We start from the raw sequence: 14,470 nt of genomic DNA on the forward strand, positions 1-14,470 counted from the left end.
CAATTGTAAAAAAATTCTTACAGCGCCTTCATCGATGCAAATACGGGCCAGCCAATGAACGTCGCTTGACAAAAATAACCTGAAGGTCGTGGAAGGGAGGACGGCTTCCTCAGCCTTCTAATTATCGAACCTGTACATTTCAAGCCCATCAAAATAGGTGGAAGTTCACTGTATATAGCTTTTTTTATAATTTGAAAATAAAAATAAAGTGTAAAAAAGTTTAATTTATTTTTTTGGCAAAAGGGCATCTATTTATGTTTTAAAAGTTGTGGTATGAAAATGTATTGTGACTTTACTGAATCATTCAAATCAAAGACCCACTTGCAAAAATGAAATTTCTGGCCTGTTTATAAAATTTTACAATACACCGCTGTTTCGAAAACTAATATTTTGCTTCCTTCTTTCTTTAAACTTTTTTTTAATAGTGTAAATATTTTATTTTTGCACAATTTCAGTATTTTTATCGCATAATTTCAAAATTTCTGCGGCGCAACATCTTGTCCTTACCCATATGCATGGAACCAGAAAATCAAATAGAATAGAATTTGAATGGAGAAGACTCACATATTTATTAGATAGCAGGGCGAGTCAAAAATAAAAAATTTTGGAATACGAAAAAGTATCATCTTTAAAATGTATTGCCTGCGCTAATTTTTTTTTAAATTTCTTGTTCTCAGAATTTTAAAATTTATTTAGAGTTTCTATTCTTTTACAATCTTGGAGGGCTAAAAACTTTGATCATTTTTTTAATATATCTTTTTGTAAAAAATATTGACTATTAAATTAAAAATCCTTAACTACGCTTCAAATAGGAGAAGAATTTTTTTCGGGTTTTTGCAAACTTTTCACTGACATAAAGGGACTAGGAAAAGTATCTAATATACAAGAATTGAAGTCAAAATTAAAACTATTTTTTATTTCTGATTTCCATTACAATTTTTAAAAAATTTCTCCTTGTAAAATTTCGTCACTTGACATTTTTGAAGAACACGGACAAATTTCTCTATTCACAGTGGGTTAAGATTTTCTACAAAAACAGGAGAAAATTAAATAAGAATTATTTCTCGGAAAATCATGTATAAAAAACATCGGAAAGACATGCAGGAATATAAGCAAAATTCCAAAATATTTTGTTTTTAACCGATTCCATTAGATAAATCAATAGAAAGAAGGATTTCCTAATTTGGAAGTCATAACTAATGAAAATTTCGATTTTTTTTTACTACTTGCACGAACCTCGCCATGAACATTTTTTCAACGTCCCACTTTTTGGTCATCACTTTGTTTACAAATTAAAATTGTCTATTTTTTTAGTAATAAAAAATATCAAAAATATGTTTTAATAATAAAAACTAGTTTAAAATACATAAAAAAACAAAGGAAAAAAATGTTATAATAGTTTTTTATTCGATAGGAACTTCTTTTTAGCGGAGACCATTAATCATCGTGCATGCTGCGTTTCTCACCTGGACCCGACGATAAATTCACATTTTACAATAGTCCGTTAAAATTTCTTTTATTACAGGAAAATGTGACCCTTACGTAAAAGTTCGACTACTACCGGAAGAGAAATTCGTTGACACCAAAGTACCAAAGACTCAAGTGCACAAGGAAACTCTCTTTCCTTTGTTTGACGAGTCCTTCAATGTGTAAGTATTTTATTATTTATTTATTTATTTACTAATTACATTTTCTAAAATCTAATTAGATTATTTACAAGGTAAGATAAAAATACACACAAAAACGCTATAAAAGGAAAATGAAAAGTATGTCTACCTGTATTATGGTAATTAAAAAAAAATATATATTTATAGTATGTTCTTAGGGTCGCTTAATTCAAATTGGAGGTCTAAAAACCTCAACACGTTAAGGGTTCTGACATAAACTCAAAGACCTCATCAAAAGTTTCATTCTAGTTTGGGAGTCATACCATAATTTCTTTATGTCTTTGATGTCGCTGAATCCGAATCCAAAGTAAAAATCCGAGTTTTTGCACTTCGGATTCGGATTCAGCGACCCTTAAAACCTATAATGAGCATGGTCTGCCCCACATACTCGAAAAAAAATGTATGAGATTTTTTAAAGTTATCTCAGAACCCTAACGTGCTGGTTTTTTTTGGACTCTGGATTCAGATTCAGCGACCAAAAAAACATATAGTAAACGTGGTCAGGCCTCCAGACCCGGCAAAAGGTTTTTTGGTGTGGCCGTGCTATTGGAGTCAAATTATACTTTTTTAAATATTCGTTTTTTATTGATAATCCCTAACATAACATGTTATTGCTTAAATATGCAAATTGTCTTCAGAATATTATGTTTCTTATCAAGACTAGAAATTTTCGACGAAATATACTGACATAATGCAACTTAAAATTGTTTAAGATTATAAATCTTCTTTTAAAATGTTTTTTTGTTTAAGAAGAAGATGTTCAAAGTTGAGATTTTTTTTATATCTTATAAGAGACTCTCTATAAAGTACGTTACTAATTTTGGGCTTTTTTTAACGCTCAAATTCCCCCGTTTTAAAATTTGTATTTGTAAAAATCATTAGCTAAATTAATTAATTTATTATTTTAGAATCGTCCAAAATTCAGAATTTTTTTATTCTCTTCAAACAGGGTAAACAGAAGGGTTTTCCATGAAAATAAAACTTCTAATTAAATAGTTAAATTTGCAAGCAAAAAAGGCAATTTTGTTTCGTAGTCAGTTTTTTTCCTTTTAGCATTTTTTTTAAAAACTTGAAATGTGAGCTAAAAAAGATCATTTTTAAACAAAACGGATAAATTTTTTACCATAAAAGGTTAAGTTTCTATGAAATAATTTTTTTTAACTGGTTGGATAAAATTTAAAAAAAAAACGAATTTTTAATAAGTTATTTGAATCATCAACCAAAATGATGATTTTTTCATACATAAAAATGAATTTTTAAACAAATAATTGAATTTTTACTAAAAAAATGATATTTTTAACATAAAAATGGAGCTGCTAAATTATAAGTTTGAAAAGTTAACTTTGAAAGAAAAAATTAAATTCTTAATCAGTTGAATCTCAACAAAGAAGACTAAATTTTCGAGAAAACAGTTAATTTTTTCGTTCAAAGTTAACTTTGGTTATTCAAAATTCGTGAATTTTGAATAACCAAAATTAATTTTCTACCAAACAGTTAATTTTCTAACATATAAAGGATACGTTTTTCAACCAAAAAGAGAATAGCTCAATTTTCAGATTAAAATATAATTAAAAAAAAATTTCAACACAAAATGAAAAATTATAAACAAAGAGGAGCATTTGAAAAAAATGAATTTTTAGGAAAGTATTTCAACTTTCAACCAAATAATTTAACTGCCAAATAAATAGTTGAAGTTTTCATAACAAAAATTTCTATTAAAAATAACAATTTAAAAGAAAACAACATTACAACCGTAAGCTGTTAAATGAATGTTAACATTATTGAAAATTTCATAATATATTATTTATCTTAAAATTACCGATAAAAAAATTCTAACTTAACAAAAAATTGTTTGAAATTGTAAATCTGCTTCAAAATCTATGTCGAAAACCACTACTTAAATCTACAATTATACAAAAAAATGTATTCTTTTTTTAAATCTAATAATTTACACTAAAAATACCAATTTCTGATGCAAAACACTAACATAAACTCAAATTGTTCCAAAGTTATGCATCTTCTCTGACATATAATATTTTTTAATTAAAAATATCAATTCTGAAAAAACTCATTAACATATGTAATCCAAATTTGTGAAGTAAATATTCTGCACTTTGTTTAAATTATTAAGAAAACTTAATACCATTCTCCAAAGTAAACCGCCAATGTCATTGAAAATTTTCCTCACAAGATTCCAAATCGTTCAAGCCTATACATTTTATTATTTTAAAAAGTCATCGGATTCAAACATAAATTTAAATATTTTTGTTCGAAAATATCAGTTTCATGTAAAACACGTCAACGTAACCTAAAATCGTTGCAAAATGGCAAATATTCTTATAAATCGAATCTTTCCCCAAAAATAATAACAATTTTATACAAATGCACTAATATAAGAGAAAATTCTTTATAATTTTTTATCTTCGTTGAAATCTAACGGGTTTTCTCTAAAATAGCCGACTTTCTGCGAAAAACGTTAATCTAACCTAAAACTGTTTAAAAGTTGCAAAAATTGTTTGAACTATAATGATTTTTGGCACAAAATTCCAATTTTCGGTAGAAAAAAGTTAATAAAACCGAAAAAACGTTAATTTTTGAAAGAATCTTAACTTTGAAATTTACAGATTTTTGGTCGAAAACCCTTATTTTCGGTGTAAAGAACAAACATAACCTATACATTTTGAAAATTGGTGATCTTGATGGTGATTTTAACTAAAAAATGTTAAAGTCTGGTCTAAAATAAAGTAAAATTTGTAGAAATTTGAAATCTTCGAAACTTTATGGTTTTAAATTCTAATACTTTTATTGAAAATGTCCATTAAATAATTATTAAAAAGGCATGTATAATATTTCAAATAATTCGTTAGTATAAAACAGCTTTAAGTAATGAAAAGCCAATTAAGTTGTCAACAAACATTATTACAAGATTTTTTAGATATCGGAACACCACTTTGTTTTAGATAGGAATGAATAATATATACATTTTTATAGTTCCATTAAGCCCGGGCAGAAACCCTCACAGTTTCGGTCGGGTTTTCGTCTTACTTTGTACACAAGATTCGAGATTGTACTCGATATCAAATTTGATGCAAAAATTGAGAAAAAACGAGATTCGAGGCGAGATCCGAGACAAGATTCGAGACAAGATTCAAAACGAGATTCAAGACAAGATTCGAGGCAAAATTCGAGATCAGATTCGAGAATACATTCGAGACGAGATTTAAGACTTAATAGACTACAAAACTCTATTTTATAAACGCATTTCGCCTATGTTGATTAATTTTTAATAAATAGTTTCAAAAATTAGTGTTTCTTCATTTATCAAAGTATAATTAATTTTCAGATCTCTAACTACTGAGCAAAGAGCTATAAAAGACGCAATTCTTGTTTTCGAGGTGAAAGATAAGGATTTATTTAGGGCAAAATTCATGGCTGAAGCATTTCTAAGTTTTAGCGAAATTCCTGAAACGGGACCTGACAGGCACATCGAGTCCCTCGAGCAAATCCACTTGAAACTGTCTCGACCAATTACCAAGAGTGAGTTTTACTTTTTCTATTATCTACTTTGCAGACTGAAATTTTTTTAGAATTTTATTAATTTTTAAATCTAAAATGTTTGATATAAAAATTTATTATGAAATAAATCCAAATAAACAAATAAAAATAAATTACAATTGAGGGCTGGATTCTATAACCGCCTATAAATTATTCTCGCTGAATGGCGTTCGCCGCTGCACATTGGGGAAAAGTGAAGAAGAAATGTTCAAAATACGATTCCGAGTACAATTTTTAACCGATTTTCAATTATTTTTTGCAAATTAAAGCTTAATAAATTATTAAGAGATCTATCGAGGCCGATTAAAAAAACCTATTGTTCACTTTATTTTTAAACAAAGTTGGCATAAATAAAAAGATTTGAATGAAAATAGTTTATTATAAATAAATGAATTGTTATTAACAATGGTACTGTTATAAACAATGATAGGTGATTTTTGAGTGGTTTTGGATCATTATTAAGCAATTTTTTATTTTAATCCAATTTAAAGTTACATAAAAACATATGAAGACAAAACCGAATATATTTTTTATTGTCATAAACAAATTTTATAAACAAATGCGCACTTGTAGCAATTTTTGGGTGTTTGAGGTACTTTTTTTAAAGTGCTTTGTTTGATTTAGGAGTGATGTTGCAATATAATATGTTGAATTTTTATAACAATTTTGTGATTGTTATAAACAATCTTTATAAACAAATTCACAGTTTGAGTAATTTTTAAGAGTTTCAGTTTTTTCAGCCTTCTTTGTTAGTTTTTCTAGTGATACTTTTGTGAAATATTTTGTCATTTCATAACAAATTTCAATGTTAGAAATAAATTTTATAAACAAATGCGCGGTTTGAGCAATTTTTGAGTGTTTTAGGTTTTTTTTAATATGATTTGTTGGACGTGGCAGTGATATTTCAATAAACAGGATGGCCGCTGGCCCGGGAAACCGAAAATTTTGAAAAGACCGCGAAAAACCTGGAAATGACCGTGAATTTATTTGTTGACCGGGAATTTTACCGATTTAGATTTTTAATTTTTAGGCATACATTTCAGTTTAAATACTTAAACAATAAAAAATTAGAAGCGTTTAAAATTGAAGATTTTTGTTCAAAACATTTTCAGTTGATCAACTGTAAACATAAATTAATTGATGATTTCTAAAATGGAATTGTATTTTAATATTTAAAAAAGGAAATAATAATTGATTGTACAAGACGATTCGAATCAGTTGGCAATTTTAGAATGTCCAGATTTTAACGTTAATAAACTGTTTCAATTGGAAATTATTATTAGTCAAACTAATGTAAACGCCCCATTAAAACTTTATCAACTATTTTTAATTGAAAAATAACTTTAAAATTATATATTTATAATTAAAAGCCTTTATTGAATTTCAAATAAAATTCAATCTAAAATATTCAATTTTTAAACCATACAATTTGAAAATTTTCGAATCAGAAAAAGAAAAGTTACTTAATATTTAGAACTATCTAAATAATAATTAAAAACCTTTAATTATGAATTTCTTATTTAAAGCTTAACTAAATACTAAACTTTTAACGTTACAATTTTAATTGTTCTATTTTACGAAATTTACTGAATTATGAATTTTGTCAAATATTGAACAAAAAATTTAGAATCTTTTCAAGAATTTCTACGGGCATTTTAAGGATTTTTAAACTATTTACAATTAAAATAATTTAGCTTTTAACTTAAACAGGGAATTTTAAATTTTTTACAAATTAATAGTTGGAATTAGAATTTATCCGGAATAATAATAATAATTCTGACTCGGAAACGGAAAATAACTTTTTCCAAAGAATTCTAATTGAGTTAGTGTAGGAAAATTTTTAATTTTAACTAATTCTGAGTTCAAACTGGTATTTATCCAAAAGAGTTATAATTTTTCTTGCAACGGGAAATTAAAAAATTTAAATACATTCCGATCTGGAACAGAAAATTCTTTGAAAGAATAAAGTTTTTTTGACAAGAATCGCTGGACAATCGTAAAAAATTAATGTGAAAGATTTTAATAAAATTTCTTTAATTGGGCAGAATTAAAAAAAAATTAATTTGAAAAAATGTAAAACATGTAGATGTTTCAAGATTTTGGTATAAAATTTTGAAGCATTTTAAGGATTTTTAAACTATTGAAAATTAAAATAATTTAACTTTTAATTTAAACAGGGAATTTTTAATTTTTTACAAATTTATAGTTGAAATTAGAATTTATCCAGAATAATAATAATTCTGACTTGGAAACGGGAATTTTCAAATTTTAACAAATTCCGAGTAAGTAATGGAAATTTTCGAAAAGGTTCAAAATTGTAACAGTAACTTTTTCCATTATCCATTAATAATAATTCTGATTCGGAAACGCGAATTTTCAAATTTTAACAAATTCCGAGCTAGAACTGGAAATTTTCGAAAAGGGGCAATATTCTAAATTGGAACTGTTTCTTCTTGAAACAGATATTAAAAAAATTTTAGTAGATTCCGAGCTGGAAAAGGGGATTCTTAAAGAAAAATTAATTTTAATTCTAAGTTAAAACGGGAAATTTTCGAAAAAAAATTCAACTTTTGAATTTGAACATGAAATTTTACAAAAAATTCTAATTCTTAGTTAGAACGGAGAATTTTCGTAAAGTATGAAAATTCCGGATTTGAACAAGGAATTTTTAATTTGTAACCAATTTTGACCTGAAACTGATACTTATTCAAGAAAATAACAATTCTTAATAGAAAATTGAATTTTTAAACAAAATTATAATTCTGAGACGAAACGAGGTATTTTTGAACAAAATTTAAATCATGAATTAGAAATAGGAATTTTTGTAAAAAATTCTAATTTTTACTTTACATGAAGAATTTTCGAAAAGAATTGAAATTCTGAGCTGGAATTTAAATTAATTTATCAGTATGACAATCCTCGATGGAAAATTGAATTTCTTAAACAAAATTGTTATTCTGTGTTAAAATGAGGTATTTAAAAAAAATTAAATTGTGAATTGGAAGAGAAAATTTTGCAAAAAATGATTATTCTCGCATTTAGTTAAAATAAAGAATATTCGGAAAGAATACAAATTCTCGATTTGAATAGGGAATTTTTCTGAAAGAATTAAAATTTCGGTTTTAAGCAGGGAATTTTGAATTTTAAACCAATTCTAAGCTGGAATTAGGATATAAAAGTGGCCTAAAATAGTATAATTTTGAATATTTTTAAATTCTTTGATTGATTCTTGAATGTAGTGCATTGAAAATTATCACGTGGATCAATAAATTTGGAACTGAATCCGAACATTTGAACTCTACAATTTATAACTGTTAAAAATTTGGAATTTGGCAGCTTAACTGAATTTAATTTAAGATTTCTCAGTTGAAAAGTGATAGTAGTTTCAATTTTATACCTGTAAATTATTGAGCATTTGTAAACTCTATTGTCGTTTTATAAATATTTTGTGATTTTTATAAACAAACTTGATAAAAGAATGCACTATTTAAGTGATTTTTAAAAGTTTCATTTATTTTTTTAACGTACTTTGTTGGTCTTGCTAGTGATATTTTTGTAAACAATATTGCTATTTTATGACAAATCTGATTGCTATAAACAAATTTGTTATGAACAAATTTTATAAAGAAATTCACGGTTACTTAAATTCAAGGTTTTTTAAATTTACCCTATAATAAAAACAAACTTTATTAATGTAATATTCGTAAGCCCAACAAAGCACGTCTAAAAAAAAACTAAACAATCAAAAATTGCTCAAACTGCGCATTTATTTATAAAATTTGTTTAGAACAATAACATTTATCATGAAGTGAAAATATAATTAAGAAAAGTTTCACTAACAAGACTAAAAAAGTTCTTTTAAAAGAAAGTAACTAAAACTTTAAAAACTTGCTCAAACTGTTCTTTTGTTTATAACAGTCAAAATTTTTTTATAAAATGACAATGTAGTTTATTGAAATATCATTGTCACCTAAAACAAAGAAAATTTAAAACATAAGTACCGCAAACACTGAAGAATTAATCAAACTGCGCATTTATTTATAAAATTTGTTTATAACAATATGACATATATTTTGTTTTGTCTACATATATTTTTGTGTTACTTTAATTCGGATTAGAAATAAAAATTTCTTTTAAAAAATATGCAAAACCATTCGAAAATCCCCTACCATTGTTTATAACAATACAGTTGTTAAAAACGATTTTTTAATTTATAATAGACTATTAGGTTTCACAAATGCTTATTAATTGATTGAACACTAGTATCAATCATTTTGAATTAATTACGTGTTATGATAGTAACAGTATCTTAAATTGTAAGATTTTTGCTAACTTTGTGTATAAATGAAGTCAACAATATTTTTTCTAACGGGCTTGAGGGATCTCTTAAAATTTATTTAGCTTTAATTTGCAAAAAAAAATTTATTTTATTTTATTTTATTTTATTAAAAATTTTATTTTATTTTTTATATTGAACTTTTTTGCGTAATTTTGCGCCACCTTTTTAAAAAAGTTTGAATTTTTTGTTTTGATAGTAGATATTATAAGAAATTTAATCTCGCCTCTTTTTTCTTTGGTCAAAAATCTTTAGTTTTAGCTGTTTTTCTGAATGTCGCGAAAATTTCGTTTTTTGGGAAGCAAATTTTATTATATTTTCTTGCATTCAACGCATCATAATTCAGCGAATTATCGAAATTTTTTAAATGAAATTTACAGAAAACCTTCTTTATGATTTTACACGAATGTTAGAGTACATCAAATTTGAACATTTTGGTTTATACAAAAATTATTTATTTTCACGTGACACATTGCACAAATCATGAACTGATACATTGAAGCTAATGGAAAGCCGAGAGAATTTTAAGAAAACAAAATTTTTTAACAGAAAAATTGTTCTTAAAAGTATAAAAAAATATTTTTCATGTCAAAAGTCATTCAAAATAATTTAATATTTTAGAAATTATGTTTTTATTGTGGCCGCGCGCACCGTTTTGCGTATAAAAAGAAACTGCTAATACATAATTGTAGACAAAACTATTTTTTTGTTTAAAAAAATATTTTTTTTATCAAAATCTTCAAGCAATTTGATATAAGAAGCAGTTTTTTTGCAATTATTTAAACAATTTTTAAAAACAAGTTAACATTTGACAGCATCTGAATAAATCGGTTTAAATTTTCTGGCAGAAAAAACTTGAAATTTCCTTTCATTGACTTCTTACAATAATATATTTCTAAACTAACATAAAACATTAATTATTTAAACAATTTCTGTAAAGAAATGTTCACTTTGATCATTTTTCCATAAATAGTCGATTTTTTAACGAATAAATTAAAGATATCTTTTCTATTATTTATTGTAATATTTTCCATATTAATAACAAATTTAAATCACTTAAACATCTTTTAGAAAAAAACAACCTATTTTTACTTTTTTGTAAGAATTAGCTCATTTCTTCCAGGAAATGAAAGTAAGAATATCTTGCTACTGACTTCTTGCTCCCATATTTTTTTTTAAGAAAAAAGTCCCAATTATTTAAAATATTTTTATAAACAAATATAAACTTAGATCTTTTCCCCGTGATGGTCTTATTCTTTTAAGGATCAACAATTATCTTAATTTAACACCTGTTTTTTGGAATTTATGAAACTTTAGAGCAATAAAAAGTGCAATAAAAAAAAATTGATTGATTTTCGATTAAAAAATATAGCTTTTGCTGGAATAATTTATAAGCGGCAGCTCGTTATACCTGGAAGCCTACAATTAAAAAAAATTCGTTGATCATTAATATTTCCATTGATTTTTCTCAAAAAGAACAGTTTCTGAAAATATTTTCAGAATATTCCAAAAATTTCCTGAAATATAACGAGTTTAAGTAAAAATACAGAAAAAAATGGTTTACTAAAAAGCCGGTTTTTTGGGTTTACATCGAAAACTGAAAAAGTTACAATTAGAAAAAAAGCGCAATTATATTTCCTAAATTTATATATCCTTCTAAAATTAAAGTTCGAAGTTTATTTAAAACAGGTTGAGTCAAAAATGTAATTATCGATTTTTGCAGATTGATCCACCTTCCCTCCATTTGTTCGAAAAAGATCAATTTGAAAAAAAAATGAAAAAAAGGTATACTGGTTATTAACTTTTTGCAAAAAAAAGTTAAGTTACTTTTTAAGTAACGTTTCACAAACAATTTTAGCTCATACATTTTTTTAGCCTTCCGAACCCCCTTTCAGTATGCCCGAAAAATGCCCGAAAAAATGCAAAATGGCAGTTTTATGTGAAATTTAGACTAAAGACGGTAATTTTTAGAATTTTGTCAACATTCATTATGTTTATTTCATAAGTGACAAATTTTCAAGAATTTATCATTTTTCTAACTTCGAATGTAAATTTAATCTCTAATTCTCAATTGTTTAAACGATTATTATTTTTATGAAAAATTTTTTTTCTAGTGACTCGTGAAATGCTACTATTTTTAGGCATAAATAATATGGTGGATAATTAAATAAATTTTATTATTGAATGCTGACAGTATTATTTTACATTTCGGGAAATTATGCAATTATTTAAACAATTTCTATTTGTTCGAATAATTTGTCTCTCATTAAAACGTAAACAGTTTTCATGTTGATTCTGTTGCTCCTCAGTTAGTATTTTCTTATATCAATGAAATCGATTTAAAAAATAACTAAATATAACGTAACTAAAACAAAATTATTTAAATAATTAATATTATTTTAAAAATTATGGAATCCTTCTGAGATAAGAAAATACTTAATAAGCTGCATAGCGCCAGAGTTTCGGAAGCAATTATAACTTTCTTTATCTTTCCTACGAAAAGGCGCAAATGAATGATTCTTAATTTTTGAAAAATTTTTAACTACAAATTTTTTCCAAACTCCAGAAAATAATAAATTTTAAAAATTTAAACGAAAAAAATTGTTGAAGCAAAAGAAAATTTTTTAAATAATGACCAAATCTGTTACTATTTTTTTTATTCAGCTAATTGAATAAAAATTTTTTATATAGATAATAAATGTTTAAAGATTGGAAAATTAGATAAAAAATACTTGGAAATTAGTCGCTTATTGAATACAAATAATTTATGTTAAAAAGCTGCTGAAAAAGCCTTAAACAGTAATTAACCTTTAATTTTCAAAAAGTTAATAACAATTATTTCTTCTTTCCATTTTTTCGAAAAATGTACCTTTGCCTATTTACAATCCCATGTTAATTTAAGAAGCCCATCGGGCACTGTGACCGATTTGAATTAAAAATATTTTTCCAACCAATTAAAATTAAATAATTTCCTTGTAAAATAAATTTCCAATCGAAATTTTTCAATTTAGATACTGATGCAATACGAGCTTTGGAACATAGGAAAGGCGACAATCTGGCGATGGACTTTATTTCGAAACTGAACGGAAAAATAAATTCAAGATAATCATTATCTCTGCGGGGTTCTACCTCGATTTTAAGCCTGAACACCCGTACTTTTTTCCAAGGTTCAGTTTTTTCCAAAATCTTCAAATTTTCAAAAACAACACGAATTTATCCTACGAAATAAATGAAAAGCGAAAATTAATTTATAAGGCTATAATCAGACTTCTTATACACTCAACTCCCGATATGCGACCGGTTTCGTGCATGGCTTTAAGTGACCTTGGTCCTAAATGGGGAGAATCCAAGAGTAATCAGACAGGCCCCCTTGAATGATTTTTTTTTGTATTTTTCGACACATGGCGCAATTTGATGCAACTTACGCGCTGAGCCCACGAAGCTGCGGAGGCCATATTTTCCAGGAATATCATAAACGGGGGTCCTTATATCGAGAGTTGAGTGTGCAATTATTATTAGATCACTTATCGCATACGAAACTATAAGTTTCATTATTTCCAGATTTTTTATTTATAAAATATCTGAATAATTTACTAACTGAAATAACCTTAAGGAGTCTGAGATTATTTTGCGACGTCTATAAAATTACGAAAACAACGAAATATAGATTGAATAAATGTGACAAAGGTGAAGAAAATTTATTTAAAAGCAGTAAAAGAGACTTTGACATTCACCTCACTTCATAGGCTGTGCATGATTTTTTCTAATACAGTGAGCGCTGATTTGTTGTCAAATTCCCTTAAAAATCACATTTTTAAATTTTGTTTCAGAAAATCTAAGCAGTAACTAAAAAATTTACAAGGGGAGACCGCCAGTTATAATTAATAAACATCAGAAAGAGGTTTGGCGAAAATGAATTCGTGTAGCTCAGGTTCTAGCGCTTCCGCTTCGTAACTGCAAGGTTGCGTGTTCGATTCTCGCTTGCTGAGATTTTTTATTTATCTATTTTTTGTTTATTAATAGGTTTAAAAAAAGCATTTTTTAAATATTTTATAAATATAATTTTTTTATCAAAATAATTCTGCTAATAGTTATTTTTTATGCCTTTTATTAACGCGGAAACTGACTTTTTTAAAACTTTTTAAATCTTTCCGCAATCAAATTTATTTTATATGAATGTTAATAATTTTTTTATTACGTTTACCAATTACATTTAGAATTGGAAGTATGGCGAAGTTTTTAAAATGAAAAATTGAATTTTGTACGTAATTTTTGCAGATTCGCAAACATTTTCTGCTAAAGATTTTCTTTTCAGTTACAAATTTTATTATTTGCTAAAAAAATTTTAGATTTTCTTAAAAAGACATCCTTTTCCGTTTCAAACTCAACTGTTTATCTTTTTCTGTGTAAAATATTGCATCTTTGTTGGATAAATTGCTACTGTTTTGTTAAACATTCAACTATTTCCTACAAAATTTACTTTTTTTCAATTTGTACTATTTAGCAAAAAATTAAATTATTGTTTACAATTCTTATTTGGATGTTGAAAAGTGAATTGGAATCTTCTTTGGATTAAAATTTAACTGTTTTTTTTTCAAGTCTTTTTTTTTAATTCACATGTTCGAGAAGAAATTTTATCCCTTTTGAATAAAAATGCATCTCTTTTCTAAAGTTTAAAAAAATTTTTTTAATTTACCTGCCTCGGAAGAAATTACATCTTTCTTAAATGATAAATGCAACTATTTGGTTGAAAATTCAACAATTTCGTTGGAAACTCATACTGTTTATATAAAAATTTTACTCTTTTCTTGAAAATTCAATTATTTCGTATAAAATGAACTTTGTTAAAATTTAATATTTTGCTGTTAAAAAAAAGCTGCAATCTTTCCTGGATAGAAATTGAGGTAACAAA

General features: G+C 25.8%; 1 protein-coding gene across 13 annotated transcripts in view; it reads left to right on the forward strand.

The window, feature by feature from the left end:
• LOC117171429 (protein unc-13 homolog 4B) overlaps positions 1–13,624 on the forward strand; it is a 155,464-nt gene extending 141,840 nt beyond the window's left edge. For all 13 annotated transcript variants that reach the window (XM_033358742.1, XM_033358744.1, XM_033358743.1 and 10 more), the window contains 3 exons: positions 1,526–1,649; positions 5,011–5,204; positions 12,570–13,624. In XM_033358742.1, coding sequence (XP_033214633.1) covers positions 1,526–1,649; positions 5,011–5,204; positions 12,570–12,664 — 413 coding nt within the window. In that variant the 3' untranslated portion in view covers positions 12,665–13,624. The remainder of the gene's footprint in view (positions 1–1,525; positions 1,650–5,010; positions 5,205–12,569) is intronic.
• The last annotated feature ends 846 nt before the right edge of the window (positions 13,625–14,470 follow it).

This window comes from Belonocnema kinseyi, chromosome 4 (assembly GCF_010883055.1).
Source record: "Belonocnema kinseyi isolate 2016_QV_RU_SX_M_011 chromosome 4, B_treatae_v1, whole genome shotgun sequence".
In the NCBI taxonomy this organism is placed as follows: Eukaryota; Metazoa; Arthropoda; class Insecta; order Hymenoptera; family Cynipidae; genus Belonocnema; species Belonocnema kinseyi.